Source organism: Musa acuminata, chromosome BXJ1-10 (assembly GCF_036884655.1).
Source record: "Musa acuminata AAA Group cultivar baxijiao chromosome BXJ1-10, Cavendish_Baxijiao_AAA, whole genome shotgun sequence".
NCBI lineage: Eukaryota > Viridiplantae > Streptophyta > Magnoliopsida > Zingiberales > Musaceae > Musa > Musa acuminata.
In genome coordinates this window covers 25,908,565-25,935,178 of record NC_088336.1, presented here as the reverse complement: position 1 = coordinate 25,935,178, position 26,614 = coordinate 25,908,565, and the positions used below count along the sequence as shown (strand labels likewise).

The window sequence follows — 26,614 nt, the reverse complement described above, 5'->3', positions numbered from 1 at the left end:
ATGTTGCTTCCAAGATTGTTTAGCAATAAGAAGACTAACAAGACATCCATAAGGAGATGACTGAATGAATATAAAAATAGTTATCTGTATTCTTCTTAGGTTTGCTACATCTCCCAGCACAGCTTGCATCATTAATTCATGATTAGGTGATAATCTCTCATCTAAACATTTCCTGTAACAGGATGACACAAGAAGTGGATATTTGTGCAGTCAAGATTGGCTTAAAAGAATAAGAAGAAGACATCATCCCTTCATGCCACTTGATGCACATCCACCACCAACCCACTTCACATAGAATAATACTATTCTGACCAGCAGATGGAACATTCAACCAACATAAGCAGATCTAAAACAGATGTTGTAGTTTATGTGGCTTGCAATGTGCATAGATTGCATCTCCATGAACCCTACCTCTCTGTTCTTGCTTTTGTCATATGGTGGTACTTCAAAGTTTCCATATAGGGTGGAAGGTCTCACATGCATCTACAACTGCTGCATGTTTTATATAGATTCCCAAGCTAAATAGAGGCTCGTGTGATCCTATACATATATGAGAAAGGCTAGCATAAATCCAGGTCTTGCCTTTGGAGTGGGCATGTGAAATCATTAAAGTCAAAAGGATCCAAAGAATATGATTGGCAATGGAGGACACTCTGTGACTGATAAAGCTCTAATCCCTACCTTTCTGCCATCAGGTCAATGTCACTCCATTTCATCTTGTTCTTTCCACACAAAATTTGAAGAAAAATATCAGCAAACATGAGATTTGAGTATGAATAAAAATGGTGGCTGAAGGAAGATTACAGAAGTAGAACTTGCTGATGGTCAATGTAGAACTTGCTGATGGTACCAGATTAGTAGCTTGACCATGCTATCAAATCAGCATTTACTTTTTTTGTTTTTTTGGCAAGGAAGAATCCAGGAAAGCAATCCTACATGTAAGTGACTGGATTAAAATGTACCCTAGATTAGGTGATAGGTTTTCAGATCAGTAATGCAAATTGTCAGCTGCTTCTGATGCTGAAATTTTGCTTCTTCTAAGTTGACTTTCTTTTGTAAAGATTATTGTGGCACCAAACTGCACTGTTGACATATTCATAATGTCAACCCATGTAAATTCACTTTCACTTTCACTGTCACAAAAAAATGACAAGGAAAAGTATGATATTTTTTATACATGTTTCTTGAGATGGTGCACTTGATTATTATTAGTTGAATTTCTTTCTTGCCCTCTCAGTAATCTTCTATCAACTTCATGTAATTTTCATCAAAATTTAAAATTTTGCTATTCATTTTAATTGTTTCTTACCCTGTCTAATTTATGAAAATAAAACATCAAAAGAAATATGTCAAGGAGAATTTTTTTATATTAAATATTCTCAAAGCTTTCAATTACTTCTTTTTCCTAACAAAAAATAATGATTTTGAAAGAAGTTCATACACCTAATACTTTTACTTGTACTAACTTATTTCATTTTCTTTCTTTTCTACTAGTAATTTTATTTATCATGCACATCAAATGCCTTATCATATCCATATTATTATTTTTATTTTCTGAATGTCATTAACAAAAAACCTTAGCAAAATTAGTAGTCTTGTAAGACACATAAACGACCAAAATTGGATTGGATTTCGTGCTTGTATTGATTTGGTATATTGATTACACTTTCCTGATAGGTTCATTAAATATATAAAAAGCTTGATTTGCAATGTTTTCAGAAAATTAATAGCATTATCAGACAACATTTCATTATTATTATTATTATTTTGCTTTGTTAAACAAAGATACCGTACGACAAAGGAAAAAAAAGGGGAGAAAAAATAATATAAAAAAGGAATAGTAGTAGAATAAGAAGGGGAAAGAGAAAAGGGAGGAGAGAGGAGGAGCCAGTTTGGCGAACACATGGCCAATGGCAGCATAGCCAAATTTTGGAATCTCGGCGGGATTGGGGGGAAATCTTTAATAGTTTCGGCGTGTCGGAAGCGAGTGAGGGTAGCCGCCAGCTCAAACCCTAAAAAAAGCGATCAAATAGAGCTAGAAATCTGGGATCGTCTCCCACTGCGGAGGAATCGCCTATAAAGCTCCTTCACTCCCACATTTTGGAAATCTTGACTTGTTTCACTCGGTCAATCCTCGCTCTTCGTTCGTTTCTTTCATCAAGTTGAGATTTTGAGGTAACTCTTTGACTTAAAAATCCCTCCTTTGCCTTCTTTGTGAAAGTTGGCGTATACTTTTATTGTTCATCATGCTTCAGGCAGAAAAAACATGGATCCGATTTAGGGGTTTTCCGCATTTGTTCAATGCCATTTCTGCAAAAGGTGCCATTATGCAGAAAAATGATGAGGTTTTCCGTTGAATGATGGAAGGATCTTTATTTCGTGGTGCTGAAGATCGGGCGTTTTTGTGAACGTTTTGAGTTACAATTAGAATGCTGAATCTTTTTGAGGGAAATTTCTGTGATATGTGCAGCCTTTTTCCGACTAAAAGTACTGATTTTAGTTCTATTCTTTGTTTCCTTTTGGGTGCCTAATCGTTGCTTCCAAATCTTGATTCTTGTTGCTCTTCATGGGTTATGGTCGAGTTTGTTTCAGGACTAGTGCCACGCTTTTTGGCTCGTAATGTACATTTGTTTTTCTTTCTCAGGATCATTGTACTTAGCACATGCCATCAAGAATTCCACATAGCACATGCCGGTATGTATGTTTTTTATGCTTCCTTTAGTGTGTCTATTCGCTTCTGTTGTCATTTTTTGGGATACGGCTGGATTGATAAAAGGCTACTAATGTTTAATTGTTGTGTGCTCTTGTGATTCATGTTTGTTTGAAATTTTTGTGGAATTTCCTTCCAATTTTTACACCTCAACTGCTTTGTTGGGCTATTGCACACAACATTTTAAATGAAACATTTTCACCATTTTTAGATAATGCAAAGTTCATTGTCCAAAGAGCCAATTAAGTTCCATGTGTCTTTTGGTTATTCCTTTAGAAGGGCCTTCTGAGCCTTCTTTTTCTAAATTTTGTAACCGTATAGACAAATTTGATTTATTTATTTGTTGATGTTTTTGTACTTCTCTCACTGTTAGTGATGAATTACTAGCAGATATAATCCAAGAAGAGCCAGTCAGTGAATGATAGATGTACATCCCCGTCTAGCCACTCTTCACATTCACATGCACAAAGCTAGTATGGCATAACTTGAATTCTGGGTTGTAGAGTTTAGTTAAGTTGGATCAATTTGAACATTAGTGTTATATACTTCACACTACAAGTGTGGTTCATTCGGAAGAAACATCTCATTGCCACCTGATAAGCCAATATCGTCATTTAATTCACCCTTGGTCACTATGCTCATTCACATGTGTGTGTGTGTATATATATATATATATATATATATATATATATATATATATATATATATATATATATATATATATATATATATTTCCGTAGGACAGGGAACTAGGGATAACAAAGATGAATAACAAATATTACTCCAAGTGCCCCATTGGTTGATTGAATTACCAAGTATTGAATATAATTTGCTGGCATCGCCAAATCAATTAAATTATTTATCACATCATATGAGCTCAACGTTGACTTTTGAATGCCATGCAAGTGATCCATCATATAGTTTGAATGACAAAGGTAAATGAGTGTCTAATTGCCAACCTCCTTATCTGTCCATTTTTTGATGATGTCGCAACTCTACTTGACATATTGCCTCCACTTTATTCAATTATATTTAACTAAAGAAGTTCAGATCCAAATATCCTATTTGCCAACCACATGCATATTACTGATGATGATTAAGTAAACAAATCTGATGGCAACGGTCTGATGCATGCCTTTTCATTCGTTAATTAAGTTCCTTAATTTTACTTTTCTCTTCCTTTTTTTTTGGCAGAGTTATTGATTTTTCATTGCCAATATTTCATGCATGTGCATATCTGTGCATATAAACTGTTATTTTCTTGTGGCTTCATTGTTTATGAAGAGTAGGCTTGTTTGATAATTTTAAGTTCTTTTTTGTGAAACATTGTACTTCTCTTATGATGTGTCATCAGATAATTTTTTCTTGACTATATGGTGATAAATGCAAACGCCACTCTACCTGAGGTCATATTGCAAATCATACTTGTCTTGTCATCTATTCAGTTAGAAACTTTAAAGATGCATTGTGTCAGGAAATGAGCCATGTTAAAAATGGATTGAGAAATAATCCAATGCTGCTGAGTTCAGAATCTGGATAGAAAATCATTTACACTAATTTGGTTTTAGCTTAGGTTTTGTTATATTGAGAAATTTTCCTACATTGGTATGGGTTGTTTTGAGATGAAATTTTGAATTACATTCAGACCATACTGAGTGTGTCAAGATTGCCTTACATTGCTTAGGAACTGGTAAAATATCTAAAATGTCATAAATTTGTTGTCTGCATTATTTTGTGTTATTTTGCAATGGTGTTGGATACTGAAACAGAAAGGAAATCAACAATGGTATTAGATTATCTGAAACAACTAAGTGTTGGCTTCACTGCTGTTTTATCTTGTTGTGTCTTGAAATAGTTCCAAATATCCTTCAGCCTGAACTTTAACCAAGAAAAATTAAATCATTGCATATTGAAGTCTTATTCTTGTCATATACAGATTATTGCTGTGTAAGTTTATGTTTAGTATAGTAGTTTTTTGTACAATCCACAAATTCTCTAGTAAAACTTAAATTGTTTTCAAGCAATTTTTTTTCAAATACATTATTAACATAATTTTGTACAAAATATCACATGAAGTCAAACTAGTAGCCGTTTTAGTCATCAAATAATCATGCATGAGCACATAGAGTTACTTGTAAGTAGGTGCTCAGACATCAATTGTCTTTTTAAGAAGTAAAGGGTTAGCCTACGCCATGACAAAACTACTCATCTGTGACCCAGTGACCAGGGTAAGACTATACATATTGACCTTTCCCAAATCTCCCATTGGCAGGAGCCTTATGGACTAGGTTGCCCTTTTAATTTTCTTAATGAGAAGTGTACTAAGAGTTCAAGAATGTTATGTATAGGGTAATTAAGCGAAATCCTGTTGGACATGACTATCCCTTGCCCTGTAAATTTTTGACTAAATATTCATTTGGGAGACAACTTTTTAAAGCTTGATAATTTTTTTACTAATTCATCACTTACATGTAACCAATTTTAATTCATTTAGCTCATTAGGCAACTTATACAGCACAACTAGATGTGGATTTGATGAATATGATCATTTGAGTTTAATCGGACGTAAGACAACTTATCTTGTGCATCATGTTTTGATGTGAAAATGATCATCAATGTTTCTCCATAAAGTCTTTGCTTATTCTTTCATGCAAGTTTTATTTTTGATTTCATGATTACTGTGTGGATTAACTTGTTTTTTCTATATGATGAGAATTATTCTATTTTGCAGGAAAGTGACAAAGCCAAGTCACTACCTAATGCATTAAGAAGAATGCATCGGGTTATGAATCGTACAATCTGTTGATCTTGAGTAATTTTTATGGTGCTAGAATGGTGGAAAATTGTGTTGGTCCGAGTGAACTTCACTTGAAGAAGGAGCTTACTGCTCTTCAAAAGGCACGATTCTTACGTGACCCTGAGACATGTTCATCTTGGAGGTCACATGTGAGTTCTAGATCATTTATTGCTACTTCCAGTCTAAACTATGGAAATGGAACAATAGGGAGCATAGCTGCAGAAAACAACAATGATGTCTCTGAAAAAAGTAGCAAGGTGTATCTTTGTAATTGGAGGCATTATTCTACTAAATCTAATGAAATTGGAGATTTAGATGATGAAGGCAAACAACTGTCAGTTATGGAAACTTCAGAAGACAACATAAGTAATCATCATTGTGTGGATTCTATGAGTGACACATATCCTGAATTTCCTTTGAGCATGTATAAACTTTCCAGAACAAATTCAGAGGCTCCATGCGGCAGAACTGATAGAAACTCAAGAAGTTCTATTTTGAAAAAAGGTGTGATTAAGCATTCAGCCATCTCGACACTGCTGGACACGGGATCCAGTTCTTTAGGTATTCTTAACTCAGGTGAGCAATCTGATGATACGGAGAACTGTATCTCTGAAGATCTACGTCAATTGAAGCATGAGCTGTCTAAAAAAAAGTGTTACCGTTCTTGCTCTGCATCACCTTTAATCAGTGAATCTGGATATGGCAATTTGTCATGTTCCTCAAAAATATTTAGAACAACCGTAAGAGAAGGGTCATCTCAATCATGTACTCCCACATCAACAAACTCTTACTACAAATATGGTGCTCAGAACCCCAGCATCATTGATTCTTGTGATGGAACTGCAGCTTCTTTTGATGGGGATGAACTGGATCAGCCAGACTTCCCGAAAGGTCAAGGATGTGGCATGACTTGCTACTGGTCAAAGGGAACTAAATATAGAGGAACTGGAGGTCTTTATTCTCCTTCACTGTCAGATACTCTAAAAAGAAAAGGCAGCAGCATTCTATGTGGAAGCCAGTCATTGCGTAATAAGAAAAGATCGTCTGGTTCCCAAAAGCAGAAGTACATCTCAACATGTTCTCAAGGTTTGCCTTTGTTGGCTAATAGTTGTGATGAAGGTAGTTCCTCCTTAGATACTGCTAGTGATGAGCTTTCAACTAAACTTGGGGAGCTTGATTTGGAGGCAGTAAGCCGGTTAGATGGAAGGAGGTGGTCTAGCTGTAAAAGCCATGATGGACTAGAGCTAGCTGCACCTGGAGATTCTGACTTGGAGATAGTGGATAAGAGAAGCTTAAGCCATAAATACCAGCCTAGGTCCTTTGATGAAGTAATAGGCCAGAATATTGTTGTTCAGTCACTCAGTAATGCAATTTTAAGGGGAAGAGTAGCTCCAGCCTACCTGTTTCAGGGTCCTCGTGGCACAGGAAAAACATCAATTGCAAGAATATTTTCAGCAGCCTTAAATTGTTTGTCTAAAGAAGATAAGAAGCCATGTTGGTTATGTAGGGAATGCACTGCTTTTTCCTGCAGGAACAGAACAAACATGAACGAAGTGAATGCCACAAATAACAAGGGTTTGGATAAATTTAGATATTTGTTGAAGAATCTCTCGTTATCTAAAGCAACTTCACAATATAAGGTTTTTGTTATTGACGAATGCCATATGTTGTCTCCAAAAATTTGGTCATCATTCATGAAGTTTCTTGAAGAACCAATGCCTCGTATTGTCTTCATATTTATAACAATTGACCCTGAGAACTTGCCTCATTCCATTATATCACGTTGTCAAAAATATGTCTTTTCAAAGGTCAAGGATATCGATATAATCTGCCGACTGAGAAAACTCTCTGAACAAGAGAATCTCGATGTTGAACTAGACGCTCTAGATTTAATTGCTTTGAATTCAGATGGTTCACCAAGAGATGCGGAAACAACACTTGACCAATTGAGTTTGCTGGGCAAAAGAATCACTACTTCTCTTGTAAATGATCTGGTTAGTTTGATTCTAATTTAACTTTAGTCTGAATAAAACCTGTGATTTCAGCTTGTACTTGCTTTAATAGTCAATATGGCTCACTTAGATCTTCTCTTCACTTCACCTGATGTAGATACTTTAAATGAAATTAATCGATGAAAATCTAGTTTGGAACATTTACAATTTTCAAACAATCCTCAGTCAGTTTAGGTCCTTCCAGAAAGTGTAGATTTTGATGATTTTGGATGATAACTTTGAGTTCTTCAATTATCTGAATTCTACATTTAGCTCCAAATTTCTGTCTTCTGCTTTATGGCAATACAAACTTTGGATTATTTTCATATCCTTTAACATTGGATTAAAACATGGGCTAAGATTGTAGATTTCATTTCCATCTTAATTGTAATCTCCATCTGACATGTACACAATTGCAAGAAACAAGTCTTGTAGCCTGGCTTTGTTATGGTGATATTTAACTATGTAATTTGCACTTGATATAACAACATCATTGTTGCAATAACTTTCAGTTTAGATGATCTTACATCCATATCTTGATTTGCAACTTCACTTTCACTTGATTGTGTATATACTATTCTAATCATTCTTGGTTATATATCTCTCCTTGCCTCTAGGCATTACTAACAAAGGAGGGCTTCGCTTGTAGAAGCAAAATTTCTCGTTTAAACCACCTGGCCTTTCATCCTTGCCAAGGTGAAGTCAAATTTGAGACTTGAAGAGTTGACTGGGAAATTGAGATTCTGTCATACCAAACCAGTGCTTGTTTCTTCTAATCTAGATAAAGCTTAGGCATGTTGCTTCAGATAATTGCAAAGTAATAGAGCCTAGAATGTAGCCACATTTTAACTTAGGTTTCACAAACCATATCTATCTAAATGTTGGACCATCTCAAACAGCACTGGTTTTGATGCACAAAATATTGAATGCACCAACATCATCTGACCTCCCTCCTGTGTGGTTGAGGTCTCACAAATATGCAGAAACTCCCTGTAGTCAACTTCTCCTACTTCTACCCACTACGTGGTGCAATTGCAACCTCAATTTCAATAGATATCCCAGAAAATAGTACACTGATTAGTTATTGCTGAGTGCAAGAACAGGTATGTTGCACTGAAGAACATAAAATTGTACAATTTTGTTTTTTTCATTGAGTTAAATAAAAAGTGAGGAAAGGCAATGAATCTGTAATGTGAGCCAAAATGCTCTACCACTCATAATTAGCTATGATTGCAGTATGGCATGGAGTGGCATGCACCATATTCTCAACATCTTAGCATGAAAATATAGTTCTATATGGAGACAAACATGGCATGGTGCGGTCATCTGCTAAGCTTAAAGATAGTAACCTCAGACGACAATTTGCTTTCTATCAGGCATCAGCCCTCTGTTTGTTAGGGATATATTATAATCATCTACCATCACATGTAATTTAGTTATTGCATCCTTAACCGGTTCTTCAGCAAGTATTTCATTATAACGTCCACTTTCCAATCATCTGGAGATAATACTTTAACTTTTAAGATCATATATGATAGCATCTGAAATTTAAAAGGGATGTATGGTACTTGGAAGTTTCCAGAGAGCTAATCATAATTAGGATCCTATCAATCTTTGACTCAGAACAATTTGATTATCTTCTTGAACCCATCTTTTTAGCATAGAAATTTTGTAAGTAATATAGTTACCATTATATAGGAATTAGTATATTTTGCATGAAAATAATAGAAAAATCTCAAGTTGTTTTAAAATGTTTTTTTGTTCTCAACATTGTTAGAAGTTTTGTTGCTTTTATGTTATTTATTAGTGAGAAGCTGGTTTAGGTCAAGCTGCATATGTATTTATTTGTTGGATTTAATGGAAATATTTCTTTTATCCATAAACTCTCTTGGAAATCTTCCAGGTTGGAGTTGTTTCAGATGATAAGTTGCTTGATCTACTGGAGATAGCCATGTCATCAGACAATGCCGAAACTGTTAAAAAATCTCGAGAGCTGATGGATTCTGGTGTTGATCCAATTGCCTTGATGTCCCAATTAGCCAGTCTTATAATGGACATAATTGCTGGTACTTATGAGTTAACCAACTTGCAAAGTCATGACATACCCCTTGGGAAGAGAAGTCGTGAGTACATCAAATCAAATTATATCCGTATTATAAAGATCAAGTTGATAGCATATTTTCCATATTGTTCTATTATTTGCTTTGATTGTTGTTGAAGTGTTAAATAAAATAGAGTATGTACCATCCATCATTTTCTTGAATTTCGAATGCACTATAGCTCCTTCGACTATTGTGATACTGTAGGACAATAGAGGGTTGGAATATGGAAAGCAGGTGAGTCAACATGTTGAACATGATCATTGATTTTTGCTGTATAAATTAAAAGTCAACAGAAACAAGCATGAAAAAGAAGGAAAAGGGACCAGCTTCCATAAAGTAGTGGTTGCATATACAAGAGAGGGCCTAAAATCTTGATATTATTCGGTGGAAATCTAATAAGTTGAAAATTTAGAAAAAATAGATCATTTTAGATTATGTGCTCTGAGATGTTTCGTATTTCTTTTTTGTGTAGTCCAGTACCTTATGCTGGACTGATATTTAACTCGTACCACATATAGTGTTATCCTGGGTCAACTTAGTGATCTGATGGGACAAGCATAGACAAGGAAATTGTGAATTCATGGGTTTACTTGTTGACAATGACTAACCTGTAACAAGTCATCGTCTCTTATATTTAGTTGTTCACCATCATCTCTTTTCTTGTAGACTGTAACTATAGGTAGTTCAACACAAATTTTCTTCTTGTTCTCTATTGTTGGTCTTGTTGTTTTTCTTGTTCTTTAAAAAAATGATTTTGATCCATTTATTTTAGCTGCATTGCTGTTGCTGTTTATCTAGTTTAAAGATTGCTGATGCTATTTTATTAAAAAACCAGTGAAAATGTGCAAGCTGAATATTTTGGGTCTCTAAATCATATGTGCCTAGACAAATCAACTTGGCTGAAACGTAGTTGCGCCCACCAAAATAATTTAATGTAACTAATCTAGAAAATCTAAAACAAACAGCCCAATTCTCTCCTACCAAACTAATCCTAGGCAACTTTATTATAGAATTCTGAGCAAAGGAACATAGTATTACTGACTCCAGCAGCAAAAGTTGGATATATTTTGTTCTCAAATCATAATTTTGCTTCTGATTAATTTTAGCACTAAAAAGTAGAATTATCCTATACATATGACTCATGAATCTGTAAGCGAACTTCATATATCACAATCTTGAATTTTGTCATGTTTTAACTGTTCAACATATTATATTTCTGAATAGTGGCTATATATCATATGCCTGCACAATCTGAATTTCCTTCCGTTCCTAGTATTGTCATCATATCAAATGTTATTCTCATTCGTTGATAATAGATCTTACATTCTAATATATCCTGCCTGTCTGACCTAAAAAATATTGAGAGGTGTTGAACTGTATTTTTGCAATTCAATATAAAGTACAAGGACACTTTATTGGTGTTTTATTTTAGTCCTTTTATTCTGCAATGAATTCCATTAGATTTTGAGCACTGACTTGCTTGATTACCTCTGATGTGTAGTGACTGAAGCTGAGTTGGAAAGACTAAGACAGGCTCTCAAGATTCTTTCTGATGCTGAAAAACAGCTAAGACATTCAAGTGAGCGCTCAACATGGTTCACAGCAGCTCTACTACAGCTTGGTGCTGGTCATAATTTAGAAAGTACTCAGTCAAGCAACAACACTAAAAGGAGCACTAGAGGAACTGATGATGTGGTGTCTGACATGGTTTGTGACTCCAGAATCTGCAAGAACAGGTTTCATTCTCTGCTCACCATCCAGGAATCAGTTCATTTTTATATGTTAGACACCAAAGTGCCCCACAACATATAGAATGAGAATGAATGATGAGTTATGTGTTGCCTGCAAACAGGACATCTCTTGATGGTACCTTGACTGAGTCTGGCCCGACAGGTGATGCGACTGATATGAAGGTATATAAATATGTAAGCCTAGATAAACTGGATGAAATCTGGAGAAGGTGCATTGATGGATGCCATTCAAGGACATTGAGGCAATTGTTATATGACCATGCAAGGGTAGCATCAATCACTGAAAATGAAGGTAAGACATTTTGTCCTAATACAAAGTTTTACTTTAAAAGTTGACTGACCTGGTAAAATTATGTTGCTTCATTAATCATATTGTCACGACCCGAGTTTGATGAACCAATTGACCAATAATTCCATTTTGGTCCTTCAATCACAGACCAAAATGAGAGTTTTTGTAGTACACTCATCAAGCCCATATAAGACAATCATACTCATTGCCCACTTCCGATGTGGGACTAATGAGATGTTACAATATCTCCAACTCAATTAGCTTGACGTCCTCGTCAAGGTCCAACATAACCCAGATCGAACCCTAGCATAGTGCATGTGAGGTTTAACTCAGTGGTGGCTCCACGCTGTGATGAGTTATCGACTCCATCCACGGGTAGCCCTTTCCTACTCGAGCCCTCTCACCCTGCCCAAATACTAGGTCGACTCTGATACCAAATGTCACGACCCGAGTCTGATGAGCCAACTAGCCAATAACTTCATTTTGGTCCTTCAACCACGGACCAAAATGCTTAAGCGAGAGTTTTTGTAGTACACTCATTAGGCCCATATAAGCCAATCATACTCATTGCCCACTTCCGATGTGGGACTAATGGGATGTTACATATATACTTGCTGGTAATCAGTCTCGTACATCAAAATTTTTTCTCCATGTGATGGAAGCTTTTATAGATTATTTGGTTATTCCCTTTTGCACCGTTAAACTGTGTCAGACAATATTACATCTATGAATTAAAATCTAGACAAGGTTATGCAATCATGTGTAGGTATCAGAATTCAGGGTATGAGAAATTTTTTTATTGGTATTCAAAGGCCATTCTTAAAGAATATTTGTCATGAACAAGATAGATGGCGGAGATGTTTTTTTAGTGTTAATTTCAAGGATTGCAATTTCGTACTATATCGAAGTTTCGATCTCAGCTCGGTACTATACCGAGTGGTATGCTTTAGTGTATCGCTTGGTGTGTGTGTTTATATATATATATATATATATGTGTGTGTGTGTGTGTGTGTGTGTGTGTGTGTGTGTATATATGTGTATATATATAAGTTCAAAAATAAAAAAAGAGGCGTCGTCTCGTTTCTTCTCCCCGCGTGGGGAACGGTTTCTTCTCCCCTCCAAGGCTTCTTCTCCTCATGCGGATGAGAAGCGACCGACGACGCCGAGGCCTTGTCACCTCAGATAAGGAGGCGACATCTCATATGCGGTGTCCGGCGAGGGAGGGCGGCGACAGATCGGGATCGTCGAGGGAGAGCGGCGTTGGATCTCTAGGTTCTCTCTTTTCTTCTCCCTCGGCTAATACCGCCCGCTACGGTAATGGGGCGGAAATAGCCCCAATCGACGGTACCGCCCGGTAACGGACGGTCCGTATACCGATCTGTACGGACGGTATCATTCGTAATTAAAATCTTTCGTTAATTTTATCAATCAATAAAGGCTTTCTGTTGATGTTATTATACAAGGATGAACTTTTATTGATACTATCATAAGGAGACTTTGATCAATAGTCCTAAGTTCTTATTTCATGTAAATATGAAATAGTATTTCGTAAAAATAGCTTTTTTCTTGAATAAGGCTTAAGTGTCATGGTGAGGTTACTTCTTTATGACTTTGATGCTCAGGGTTTTCTTTACATCAGTAATCTCTTTGCTTATATACGCTCCACAGACCTTGTATTGGTGAGAGCTTGTTCACATAGTTGCTGCATTTTTGCTTCTTTTTTGAATCAGTTAATTAGAAATGCTGGTAAGACCAAGTATCATATTCCATGGGCAAAAAGGGTAAACCTAGTGCATGAGACTCATATAAGTATGTAGCCTTACCCCTATACTTGTGACTTCCATGACGCAAGACCTGTGCACGGAGGATTGTATTGTCTTTATGACTTCCATGACACAAAAGAACAACCTCACTGGATTAGCAAGACTGGTTCTCTAAGTGTCACATTCCATATATGTATGAACAATATGACTTTTTTTGTGGGTCGACCTCATCCATTTGCTTCACTGTTCAGTTTTTACATCAGTGTCATCATGTCGTATTTGTTGCTTATCCAGCCAGATTGACTGAAAAACAGATGTTCAGTTTCAGATTGATTCTTCATCAATAATGTTAAGCAATAAAAAAGAATCATTTTTGTGTTTTTCTTCTTTATTCAAATTGCACATAATTAGGTAGATGTATGCATCACGGAAAACGTTATGCAGCTCGGAGATCAATCAGATTAGCGATCTTAAGATGGAGATATCAGCAAACAATGAGTTGATACAAACTGACATATTGTCAATGACTGCAGTATTAGTCTGCCAGTAACTGCCAGTCTTAAATCTATGCCAGTAACCGTCAGTCTTGCCCATTTTAGTCTCTTCTATTCTCTAGAATGTCTCATATTCTTGGTGTCCTTGCTGTAGCTAATGCATCTTTTGTTGGACTTACATGGATCTCCTATTTTGACCATCCTATGCTTGTTCTTTATGGTTGCTGTCAATCTCAGTATCCTCAATCAGGTTAGATGAATTTAATTGCTTGATACAATATTCTGTTAATTTTGAAAGGCTGCTTGCTATTTTGTTTTTTAGAAATTCTATCAATGCCACACATTTTAGTATGAAAAGATGGCCACTTCATTATCAAAATTTTCCTTTAACAGTCGTGCATATTGAATCTATTTGTTGTAAGAGGACAAAATTAAATTACTGATACTGTGTTTTGTGTCAAATTGAAGTTGCTTTTCTTGACAGAGAGTTAATTATTTTACCCCATCTTCAGGAACTTTGGTTGCTCTGATAGCATTTGAGGATGACAAGATCAAGACCAGAGCTGAGAGATTTTTGAGCAGCATCACAAACTCATTTGAGATCGTCTTCAGACGAAATGTGGAGGTCAGGATGATTCTTGCAACTGAAAATTCTGATGAACGAAATGCTCTTTCAAGATCTCCTGCAGGGAATTCTGTAGAAAAAGATAATCAGAATATGATAGAATTAGATACTACAAATGGCCTTTCTGGTAAAGACAGATGCAAAGGGACCTCTTACTTGCCAGGAAAAAGTATAGGTCACTCCGACAGCTCTGTAACAGCAGAAGACTTCCTAGTAGCCAGGATTCCCAGCATTTCAGTCGAAGGAAAAAATGACTCATGTCTTAGTGAAGATCAAGGGCAACTGGATTCAACACAAAGCTTTCCAAGAACAGCTGCAGATGAGCAAAAGTTAGAGAGCGCATGGCTTCAAGCTGCAGAGAAATATACACCTGAAATTATTAGTCATTCGAGGCCAGAGAAGAACCAAGTTCTGCCACAAAATGGTGTCATCTATCAGAACAATAATCAGTCATTCCTTGGACCTGCTGCAACATCAAAGAATAAGGTAGATGAATTAAAGCATGAAATCCAAGCTTTGAAAGTCAGCTATGCTGAGGGCGGCCACAAGGGACAAATAGGTGGTGCCGGTCAGTGTGTTGTTTCTCCAAGTTTATTGCACAGCAACACCACCAACGCCGACAAGAACTCGTGAGTTAATTTCTTGAGTGGAAAATCATGTGCAATCTGATTATTGTTCATCCATCTTCTTTTCTGCTTTTCTGATAGATAATTGAACAAGTTTACTTAAATATGGTGAATTAATCAAAATCCTTACACAGCGCTTTTCTGCTTCTAGATCTATGCATAATATCACATAATCACTTGTTCAGTTCTTTGCTTCAAAGCTAATTTCTGTCTGATAAGACAAATCATGCATTATGATCAACTGTCTTCCAGGTTGTTTAACTTCAGTGCAGTTTCGTACATAAACATGGTTAATGCTTCGGTATATGTTAGTTGCACTTCTGAAATCATCAATTTATGTTGCAGGGGTTATGAATCATGGCCTGTATGCAATGGTCTCCTCTGTTGGAAGACCCACAAAAAAATCGTGGGACAAAAGGTATGAATTGAAGCTAGTAGATTTAGATATTTCATACTACATAGATATGGGAGTTTAAGCATCAACTTTCCTGTTAGTCTCAGGTAAAACAAGGAGTTCGTGTTAGATCGAAAAAGATCAGCCATATCTTCCATTGTTTGGACAGTGTGCGCAGCTGAAGTCCGCAGAAAGAAAATCCAGGAAATAAGCTTGTAAAACTTTTCGCCATGTTATCAATTTTTTCTTGTAGAAATGTCAGTTCTCTTTGGGTGGAAATCCCATATCTTGACAATGTATTCTCCTTTGTCTAATTGTACATGAGCAGAATTTTTCATGTTTCCAAGTATAAAAGTGGTATGGGTCTTTCATATTCTTGAGTCTTTTTGCAAATCTAATCAAATATCAGGATGGCGATTAAGTATCACAAATGCTTCATCAGGATCCACTTTAAGGTTCATGAACTGATCATGACTTTTATTAGAAGGAAAATATGTATCCTAACTAGATTACAGTTGATTGTACAGTCAAATTGCCATCAATCACTTCCATCTTGAGTTCATCAATGGACCCATCATCCATCATGCTGAGTGATTATGGCAGAAGATACTTTCTTTTTGGGTTGACCAACTAATTCCTAATCCGCAAATCAGTGGATTTCATGTTTCTAAGTCCACATTTCATGGTGTTCCAAAAGTTGATCTCCACCGGTTATGTTGAATTAATCTAGGCTGTTCACAAATAATGCCATCACTGGAAGATATTTCTGAACAAAATCTACCACTGCAGCAACAAAGAGAGCAAAACAAAGAATCAAAGCACTCAAACAAATTCCATGAACTGTATCATTCAAGTTGCAACCTTATTTTCTTTCCTGCTTTTTTTGTAAAGATAAAAGGCCACAATTTTCTTTACAAACTGTTTTAGCTGAAAGAACCTGGATTGGACAGCCGATATCGCTGATCGAACTCCAAACTATCAAGAAGCTCATGCCAAGGCCATTGTGACTTAACACCTTCCTCCACGACCATCTTATCGGCAATTGAATCAATGGACACCGCAGATCTGAGAGTGCTGTTGCTGCTATTGCTGCAACTGCTACCGTTGTTACTATTGCTGGTAATTTTATCTTGAAGTCCAACCCTCACACCAGTGATCAGAAACCGTCGATGCGAAGACACATATGGACTGGCTGTGTGGATGGTGACATCGCACTGCCGACAGAGCATAGCACGGTCCTCCAAGCAGAAGAAGTACCCAGCTTTCTCCTGTACATCAATGGTAGGAGGATTATGAAGGCTTGTGCATTTACCAGTATAACTTGTCCAAGAACAAATTTGCAGGCTATGCAATCTAAAAGAAAACATAATGACAATCCGCATTGGCACCAAACTGCCCATGTAGTTTAAACTTTAAACCTCCTCTTGATAAAATCAACAATGATGGTGAAATGATCCAACAATTTACTCTAACCAGATGCAAAGAATATAGCATTTATGAACAGATAGAAGACGAAAGACAAAAGGCAAAAACAAAAGATCTATCTATTAACTTGAAAGATCTAAAACCACACGACACACACTATTTATGCCCAACAATCTGAATCAGGGCTGTTAACACTTTCGGTTCCTAGGTGCAGCCAATAGCTTCAAACATCTTTCCCGCCAGGTGAATTCACCGTGCTGCCCAAAGCGGATCAGGTCTCACTTTTTTTCAGAGCAAATATACAGCATTTTACATATCCAAAAGAAAAAAAGAACAATTTCTAGTGCCACTGAGGAAGAAGAACAGTGGGTTAGGAAAGATGATGCATAATTCTATCACTTGGCCGACACCAAACATAGGTAGCAACTACCAGAATGACGCAACCATGAGCATATCCAAAGATCGATCGAATTTGCATTATGTTAGCAGAAAAGAGGTTTTTGACAGTTGCTATTATTCAAGCTCAGATCTACCCACCAGCCCCCACAATAAAATGACAACTAGTTGTAATCTTGTGATGGGCAGTTGGTTCCTTTAGACAACAGAATTAATAGTGCTAAGTTAGCAAACATCTTGTTAATCCTTATCACAAATGCAATAGCAGCAAAATTAAATGAGAAAGAAGAAGTACCGTATGGTAGAGGAATTATGTTTCACACACATATTTATGAAGCAACTGATTTGTGTCTGAAAGTTATATCAATGTAGGGATCATCTTTCATTCTGATGTCAATAATTAAGAGCTCATTAACCTTTTTTTTATGTACATTATGCTGAATCTAGTTTAACTGGGAATCAAAATTAGCATAATTGTTTGAAGTTTTTTATTTAAGCATCGCATCATGTTAGTTATACTACAATAAATGTCAAGTTGGATCTGCTTGCAAAATTGATTACATGATGAAAAAATCTTTTGTATAAGATAAAGTGTAGCAAGTGCGGTATTTTAGTGACAAAAGCATCTGCAACCAATCTCGAGATCTGAAAGCCTGCTCTAATTTACATGACAAGAGACCTTTAACCATGAAACAACCCCTCAACCTTTACAGAGAAAGTAAAGGAACTGCATGTCAAAATAAAGTGCAACACCTCTCTAGAGATTCAAAAAGAGGCCTCCTCTCAATCCAAGAGGGCAGCCAAGGATTTTACATGCATACATACACAAAAGAGAATAGGTAGGCCACCTGACGTAGGATCAAGAGCATGAAAATTATATTTCTTTGAAATTAGTATCCAGTTGTAGACTGTTCAAATGAGAAAAAAATGGTTTTTGAGTGAAAAAAGCTGCATTATGAGTTCTGCATGGGATTTGAGAGGCTAATTTCCCCACTGAATGTGTATAAAACACTGCATGGAAGCTGCAGTAAACATTGTATTCATAAAACTCCCTCGATTTTAATCTACTAAACCACTCAATAAATCCAAGAGCAAAAAAGAAGCGAAATTTCCATCTCAGATGCTGTGAAGAACACATAGACGACTATGGGTCTTTGCTGAAGAACATCATTATAACCGTTAGCAGGGATTGGGTGGTAGCTACCTGACAGATATCACAGGAGGGGATATGCGAAGAAGAAGAGCTGGAATTGGCGGGGAGCAGGAGGGGGACTCGCTGGTGCATTCCGGCGAGTTTGTTCGCGGCATGCACCTTCTCGTCACAACCCCAGCAGAGCGCGGCCTCGTCGGCGCAGCACAGCACTGCCGCCGTCGCCCTCTCGCACACGTCGCACTGTATCTTCATCCCTGTTCCTCGATCGACTAAGGAAGCACCACCTCCCCAGCAGTCAGCGCTCACTCGAGCTCACCCGTCGGTGTACCGATCCAGACAAAGGAAATCTAGAATAGATTACAATATATCTAGCGAGAAATACCCAACAAAGTCGAGGAATCCGACTTCCGATTTCTGCATTACCACTTACATTGGGTGGGACATCTGGAGCAACAACGAGCGGATGTAAGGCTCGTAAAGGAGGGTGGAGAGCTACTTGGAGCTGTTCTTGGGCGAGCAGAGATGGACCGGGAGCTGGTAAGAGAGAGGGCAGCACTTAAATTGGTGAGTTCGGCAGGGGAAGACGAAGACGGGGAGCGAAGGAAAGAGAGGAGGAAATCAGCAAAAGCGAAAGAGATATTTTTGTTGGCAGGTGTTGACCGCACTCTGTGTTTGTGGCAGCAGTTGACGGAATCACATCAATCTTTTAACCTCCCTCTGTTCTAAGAAATAGCCAATGCTTCTGCCGCAAGTCTCACACGTTGTGTTCCTAGATTTATGAAGGTTGACTTGCTGGTGACAACATGTGAGTGCACAATTTTTAGGTTCTTGCATAGGTAACCTTAGTCAAAGGTTGATGGCATCAATAATTGCTGAGATTGTAACTCACAGTTGATTGCAACATTGTACAAAAAAATCTTCTTTCATTGATGATAAGATTAGAGTTCTCCTTGTCTGAGTTAGAAGATACAAGAAGCAAGATATGCTGAGCAGGTATCATGACTTTTAGAGGATATATATATATATATATATATATATATATATATATATATATATATATATATATATATATATATATATATATATATATATATATATATAGTTAATCATATTAAGTTGGATATATTAATTATAGTTAATCATGGTCAAACTAGGTAATATTAATTATAGTTAATAATGGTTAAGTTGGATATATGCAAGGTGTTATATCAAAATTTTGTGAGGACAAAGAAGCTATTTGGAAACATTGAAATGATAGAAAGGAGGAGAGAGATGTTCAGTGAACATGGATGAAGAGCAGGTAATACAAGGACAGTACAAAGAAGAAAAATTAGGGGTTTGTCTAAATCAACCTTTAATGGATAGTTGGATGGTGGGAAAGCCTGTTCAAATATGGTTAGACAGAGTTAAGCAGAGACTAATCAGGAGTGGGAATCACAACTTGTTGCATAGGCAGGAAAGGTCAATGTGAGATCACATCAGTTCCTAATGGTGTGAGATGATAATAATAATAATTTTGCCTTGGGTAGGACTCATCAAGATATAGAGTGATTGCATAGGCAGGAAATGTCCTGCTTATTGGTTGGCAAGTACAAGAGATGTTATCAAGTATTAATGGCTGGAATTATCCTGGTGTAAGAGACACCAAAACGAGTGTTTCTTCAAGGAGCTCTATTCCATTGCTTTGCTGTTTTCCTCAAGCAAATGCTGTCCTTGGTTTATTTTGTGGGGATTTGGTGCTTGGTAAACAATTAATGAAGATTACATGGTCTGCTTCAAGAATCCATGCAAGCAAATCTAGCTGGGGTCATGATCATCAGTGCCTGCAGTTTTTTATCATCTCTGGTCCATGTCTTATGATTTGGGAAATCAATCCTACATGATTCTCCAACTCTGATATTCCCAAATAGTCTCTTAAATCACAGGGTCTTGAGGAAAACCATTGTTCCACAACTCCATGACCTGAGCTCTTGAGAACCTCATGCTTCTAATCCTATCTTCTTCCCGCTCCTTTAACTTGTTCACTCGGTTGTTCCTCACGACCAAAGAGTTCAAAGCATGCTTCCATTGCAGCCTGTTATCATATGCTTCTGATCTATATCTTATCCAACTTGAGGTCCAACCTTGGGACCATATTTTAATCGGACACAACTTGAGGTCCAACTTGAGGTCCAACTTGAGGTCGCTTTCATGGAGATGGGCAGAAGGATAAGAAAGCACTATCACATTGCTGGAATGTTTAATTTTGTGGTTGCTAGGTTTTGCACTACAGGAATTTCTAGTATCTTTGATGGACCAGACTCTTCCATACCAACTCTTGTTTGGTATGATGGTTTGATAATGATTGTGCAAACTCGACGAATCGAGCCCGAGCTGTATATGAACTCAAGCTCGAACTGTTTCGGAACATCAAACTGTCTATCCAAAACAGAGAGAGAAACAGGACAACTTAGAGGGAGACAATTGAAGACATTGATAAAGATGATCAACAAAACCATCTTAGAATAACGATTAAGGCATACAATGATATTTCCTAGAATCAGAGATAAAAAAAGTATACCACTAAACACAAGCTGGGAGTCAAAATCAGATGCTAAGAATAAGAGATTAATTGTCAATGGAGAAATTTGAAAGAACCGACCCGAACAACAACGACTCATACGACCGAGACCTGCTTTAATATCACTTCCCTCTGCATCACTTGAGGCACAAGCCAAGATTGTGTCTAACAGGTGCATGTAAAGAGCCCTCTGACATTGTTGTATCAACATTTGAAGATTGAAACAATGATTAACAGCATAAATTGAGGGCTACATGGCATGCTTAAGCAGAATATCTTGGATAATCAGTAATACCAAAGAAGCAGCGGCCGATGAAAACTGGACATGGCTAAAACATGCTAATAGGACAAACAGCAACCACAAAGTTCAGATCTGGCAACGTTGAATTACTGCTCTAGAAATGAAACAACTAATCATGGGTGACAAACCTCATCTAATACTGCAATTATTTGTAATGCTACAGGATGTATTTTGTTGATGCGCTAGAACTCCAATTTCACAATGGCAGTTGATGGTGGTTCTGTCATAGTGGGTAAATACTGGAGCCAGTCTTTTGCACAAAAAAGAGCCTCTACTGTCTCGGGGCGTAAAGAACTCCGATAATCATCTAGCACTCTGCTTCCAGTCCCTGAGCCAAAAATGGAGCAGCCTGTGCCCACCATGGATACAGGGATGGCCAGGACATCTCTAGCCATCTTGGATAGAGTTGGATACTTGAGGTTGTTGAGCTTCCACCAGTTAAGGATGTCAAACCCTTGAATCCGTGGGACAAGTGACTCTTCCAAGTACTGGTCTAACTCAGATTTTGTCGACTGATTCACTGCCATCTCAGAGAGATAGACATCAAAGTCTAGAAGCCCATCTCCTGTGGAATTTGGGGTGGCAGGTGGATTGTTGTCATTGCCATTCATGTGATTGGCCTCCCCTTCATCCACATAAGCAGGCATCAATTGGAGTGGCTGGGAAACGTACTCGAGATATAACTCATGAATACTATCATTAACTACCTTAATGTATCTAGCAGAATCTTCACCATAAATTTTTGCAAAACTGAACTCAACTAGCTTCATTTTGAACCGAGGATCCATAACCACAGATATTGCCAATACAAGGCTGCAATCTTTCCAATATTTGTCAAACTTTTCATGCATCTCCTTAGCTATGCTGCTCACCATTGTGTCCTCACTCAATGTTCCATTAGCCAGCTCTAGCTGGACTTTCCATGCTTCCTGGAAAAATACATTTGCAGTTTGATCTATTGTTGTCATGATAGTGTGTGCCGAGTCATAAAGAAGTTTCAGGAATGTGCAAACAACTTCCACCTTCTTCCAGTCATCAGTGGATGGTGCTTCATTATAATTATCATCGCATGTTTCCAAGAAAGTAAATGCCTCTTTGTACTCCAGTGCAGCCTCCATCATAAGATAAGTTGTGTTCCACAGTGTTGTAACATCAAGAGAAAGGGCTTTTGTACCAGGAATTCCAATTTGTAAGGCAATCTCAGCAAATTTTTCTTCCCGTGCTGGAGAAGCTTTAACAAATTTCACACTCTCCCGGATGTTATACACAATACCATGAATTGAAGCAATAACATCCTGTGCAACTACATTCAAGATATTGGCATAGCAACGTACAACAAACAGCTGACCTTTTAGCATAAGTGTGTTCTTATTTGAAAGATGGTCTCTGAGATTAGCACTATAGATGTCATGTGATGAACAGTTGTTGTCCAAAGTAATGGTGAACAACTTAGTCTTCATATTCCATTCTGAAAGGCTAACACTAATTGCTTCACTAAGAGCATTTTCTGAGTGAGGTGAGGATACCAACATGAAATTAATCATTCTTCTGTGCAACTTCCAGTCACTGTCAATGTATTGTCCACTAACGCAAATATACCCAAGAGTCTGACTAGTGGTCCACAGACCTATAGTGAGGCTGATCCTTCCCGGCATAGTTCCGAAAATCTGCATGAGGTTTTGTTTTTCCTTGTGATATACAGATAAGACTTCACCTTCCATGGCATTGACATCAATCATTTTAAATCGTGGCTGGAGACTCTGAACGAAGGACACGAAAGCAGGGTTTTCAACCATATGAAGTGGATATTCATGCACAATTATCATCTTTGCAAGATACATGTAGCTCTGTTCCTGGTCAAAAACATTCACAAAACCAGATGTTCTGTAGCGTTTTTTGGGTGGATCAGATGTATCTCCATCAATTCTTGTAGCTGAAGCAAGCGCATGTTGTTGATTTTCCAGATTCTTGATTTTAGGACAGGAACCCAGTGCAATGTGCCTCTTTAGGTGACTCGTACCTGCTACCTTTGAACCATTACTGTATGCAAAGGTTTGTTTGCACAGTTTGCAGCAAGCCCGTGTACACCCATCAGAGACAACTTCAACAGTGAAGTGTTCCCAGACCATTGACTTCTTTCTCCTGCGCCTTGTAGTTGATGGTGCTGTCTCTGTGTCCAATGGTTCTGTGTTCAATGGTTCAGAGTCACTAACTTCCATTGTGCTGCATAAATACAGATCTATCAAAGTTACTTTTGTGAAAGGAATTCTTGGTAAAGTTCAATCTTAGAGCAGACATCCAATTAGTATAGAAGGGATTTTGTGCCTAGGTTGCAACGATATAGTTTCTGACTGCTCGAGCCAAATGACAAACACTAAAAAATAGATTCCTCAAATAAAAAATTCATTATTCATATAACTATGCCTATAAAACTAAATCAAATTTGCAGTATAAAAAAGGTGCTCCATTCATATACCAGTGAACAGCATGATGACCATATGTGCTTAAAAGTCATAAATAATATCATAATCTTGAAAAATAGACATGATAATTGTGCTGTGAGGACCAATAAAACTAGACTACAAAAATCGACCGACTTACTGACTTTGACCCTTCCATGAACCTGCATTGGAAGAAGCACATTGACCAGGCTGCTCTTTTTCAGACTCACCAACCAATGAAATGAATCAATAATTTGCAATTTCTGGCCTTGGTGAATGAACAAGAAATGTAGTCTGACTTTCTTAGCAATTAATTAAAATAAATTTCCAAAGAATCATTAGCTACGAGTAGTATCTGTGCATTCCTACACAACAAATGAGCTCATTGTCATGGTGATTTCAAGAAGTTGCTCAACATATGGAGCAACAGAAAAGCCCATAATGTTTGTCGTGCAATCCAAAAATCCAGTTTATGACTTTTCAACCTCTATCGTAACATGTCAAAGGAATGCAATAGGGAGCTCTAAGATGCAGCAATCCAACTAGATCCAAGGCCACCACTTTAGAGACAAAGTGAATCTGATGGATGAGGAATTCTTACAGGGGAAAATTTGACCCTCATTCCTGAGTCATCCACCATCTGCTGCACTCAATGCCTGAGTGATTGCTAGCTTCCTCCTGAAGCGTCTCCGAATTGACTGCCACCAATCCATGATATTAGAGAGCTACCCCATCACCCGAATGATTGCTCACTTCCCATTCTTAAAGAGCCAGTGTCCAAGCTGCATTTTACACCATATCACCATGTCATATGCATGCAATCTGCTGGGCAACTGCCTCTGTGCATTGTTACAGGACCCTATTATTTACAGGAATTGGGTATGCCAAATCCTATACAGTCTCAAACATGAAATGAGACCTCTAGGAACACTTGACAACTCCTAACAGGAGCCAGATGTGGGTAAATGCCCTATCTTAATCACCAACTAAGCCTTAAAAGGTCGTCGGCCAGATGTAAAACACAGTATAGGGTATCCAGTTAGGCTAAAGAGGGAGGATACAACATCATGATAATTTTGAAGGGTAATTTTATATTATAACTTTTTAGACTTGTCAGGGTTCAGTTATTACAATTCTATAACTAAGGAAGCCACATGCCTCAAAAGAAGGTTATGACTACTGTTTAATATTCTTTATTATTTCCAGTAATTTTCTGCAAAAAAGAGTTTTAGAGTATTGGTTTTAACCTTTTGAGGAGGCTTATGTCTGCTCGAGTTAAGCAGAAAGTAAATGGTATTATATTACAGTACTGATCCGGTCCATACCACTCTGTATAATTGAATCCTATATGTTATAATATAGTAAAGATACTATATGGGCGAGAACAGTGTTAAGAAATGAGAACAACCCCGCATTGTTCTATTTCTTGTTGTTAATTTAAGATTTTCTAGAATAATTCTCAATAAGGAAAAATATCCAAATAAATCTTTGTTATAATTATTAAAACAGAAAACTGTTTTACGATAACGTTTCCAAGTAGGGTCTAACCTGTCACCCACTACCAAGACCATTATTTGTTGCATCATTGCACGGGTTCCTATTTAAAATTTTCACACCTCATATAGATCTACTGTAGCTATAAAAAGTCCACCAAAATCCATAGCAATTGTACTACAACATCAGACCATCTAAAAAAGAACGCACAAAAGAAACCTACCAAACAGAATTAAACATATGAAACCTCCAGGAGTAGAAAAAGAGCCAACCTGATACACAAAAATTAATTAGTTTATGATCAGGTTCGAATCGAAGAAATACAATTTCAATTAGACCATTGTTTTGCAAGTATACAGCGGCGTCTTCAATCAAACACCAACAGTAAACTTACAAGAAAAGATCATACCTCGGAGCTAATTACGAGGCAGTAGGATAACAAGGAAACCCTAAAACAAGGAATCCACCACACAGATGAATCTTTTCGCCAGAACAACCTCTGAACACTTCCCAGAGTTAAAACCACAAGACACCACATCAAAATTAATCTTGCGGGGCGTCCTACCGGATTGAAACGAAGCATCAGAAAACATTCAGAACCGAGAAAATCCACAAGAAGAAACCCATCAAACAACAGCAAATCCTCCTGAAGAGATGAAGAAATCACACGCTTGCAAGAGAAGAATCCACCAGAAGGAGAAATTCACCACAGGAAGATTCATGGGAAGCAGGAAAAGGGGCATACCTCCAAGAATTTGACGGAGATCTCTCCGGATGTCACAAATCTAACTATACAAGAGGGAATCGCCGTGATCTAACAGCGGCGCCGCCTCAGGGCGACGACGGCGGTCGGCGGAGGCGCCGATCTGAGGATTAGGGTTAGGGTTTGGGCCAGAAGGGAAGAGGAGACGGACGCCACACTCGACTCACGAATGTTCAGCGTTTGCCCATGGGCCGAACCCGTGGGCCTGCTTATATAGTGCTCCCGGTTCGGTTCTTCTTGACCGGCCTATGGGTTCGGCTTGGAGGCGGAAAAGGATTTGGTTTGGTCAACCCAAACTCCAGCCCGCCCATTGACACCTAGAAAAGAACGACCTTTAGGCTCAAATTGAGGTGCTTCAGTCTCTTGCTCACCTAATTTGGTTCACAAGATGTGTTATGTTGGATAGAATTTGGACCACCACATGTGTAGATGATGGCATGATGCTGATTGATGTGGGTAGCAAAATGGAATTTTTTTTGAAAAGGAACATAATGCTCATATTTTGGTTTTCAAGAATTTTGTTGAAAAAAATTGTATAG

At 37.6% G+C, this 26,614-nt stretch overlaps 3 protein-coding genes across 11 annotated transcripts; 1 reads left to right on the top strand and 2 right to left on the bottom strand.

The window, feature by feature from the left end:
- Positions 1-1,874: 1,874 nt before the first annotated feature.
- On the top strand, positions 1,875-15,913 carry LOC135595774 (protein STICHEL-like). Its single transcript, XM_065087139.1, has 9 exons — positions 1,875-2,175; positions 2,645-2,694; positions 5,442-7,501; positions 9,402-9,621; positions 11,102-11,336; positions 11,453-11,643; positions 14,410-15,151; positions 15,494-15,566; positions 15,644-15,913. Exons 3-9 carry the CDS (start codon positions 5,543-5,545, stop codon positions 15,722-15,724), a joined length of 3,501 nt encoding a protein of 1,166 aa, XP_064943211.1. The 5' UTR covers positions 1,875-2,175; positions 2,645-2,694; positions 5,442-5,542; the 3' UTR covers positions 15,725-15,913.
- A 439-nt stretch (positions 15,914-16,352) lies between these two features.
- LOC135595776 (B-box zinc finger protein 22-like) lies at positions 16,353-19,180 on the bottom strand. 2 transcript variants are annotated; one of them, XM_065087143.1, is made up of 3 exons: positions 18,947-19,180; positions 18,568-18,863; positions 16,353-16,810 (listed from the first exon to the last, which is right to left on the bottom strand). In XM_065087143.1, exons 2-3 carry the CDS (start codon positions 18,766-18,768, stop codon positions 16,466-16,468), a joined length of 546 nt encoding a protein of 181 aa, XP_064943215.1. In that variant the 5' UTR covers positions 18,769-18,863; positions 18,947-19,180; the 3' UTR covers positions 16,353-16,465. The 2 variants fall into 2 exon arrangements, with proteins under 2 accessions (XP_064943215.1, XP_064943216.1); XM_065087144.1 differs by having other exon boundaries at positions 18,940-19,153.
- A 2,114-nt stretch (positions 19,181-21,294) lies between these two features.
- LOC135583785 (zinc finger BED domain-containing protein RICESLEEPER 2-like) lies at positions 21,295-26,290 on the bottom strand. 8 transcript variants are annotated; one of them, XM_018819981.2, is made up of 5 exons: positions 26,058-26,265; positions 25,722-25,873; positions 25,536-25,584; positions 24,420-24,600; positions 21,295-23,600 (listed from the first exon to the last, which is right to left on the bottom strand). In XM_018819981.2, exon 5 carries the CDS (start codon positions 23,594-23,596, stop codon positions 21,560-21,562), a length of 2,037 nt encoding a protein of 678 aa, XP_018675526.2. In that variant the 5' UTR covers positions 23,597-23,600; positions 24,420-24,600; positions 25,536-25,584; positions 25,722-25,873; positions 26,058-26,265; the 3' UTR covers positions 21,295-21,559. The 8 variants fall into 8 exon arrangements, with proteins under 8 accessions (XP_018675526.2, XP_064943205.1, XP_064943204.1 ...); XM_065087133.1 differs by lacking the exon at positions 24,420-24,600 and having other exon boundaries at positions 25,722-25,958; positions 26,058-26,266; XM_065087132.1 differs by lacking the exon at positions 24,420-24,600 and having other exon boundaries at positions 26,058-26,266.
- Between the last annotated feature and the right edge of the window lie 324 nt (positions 26,291-26,614).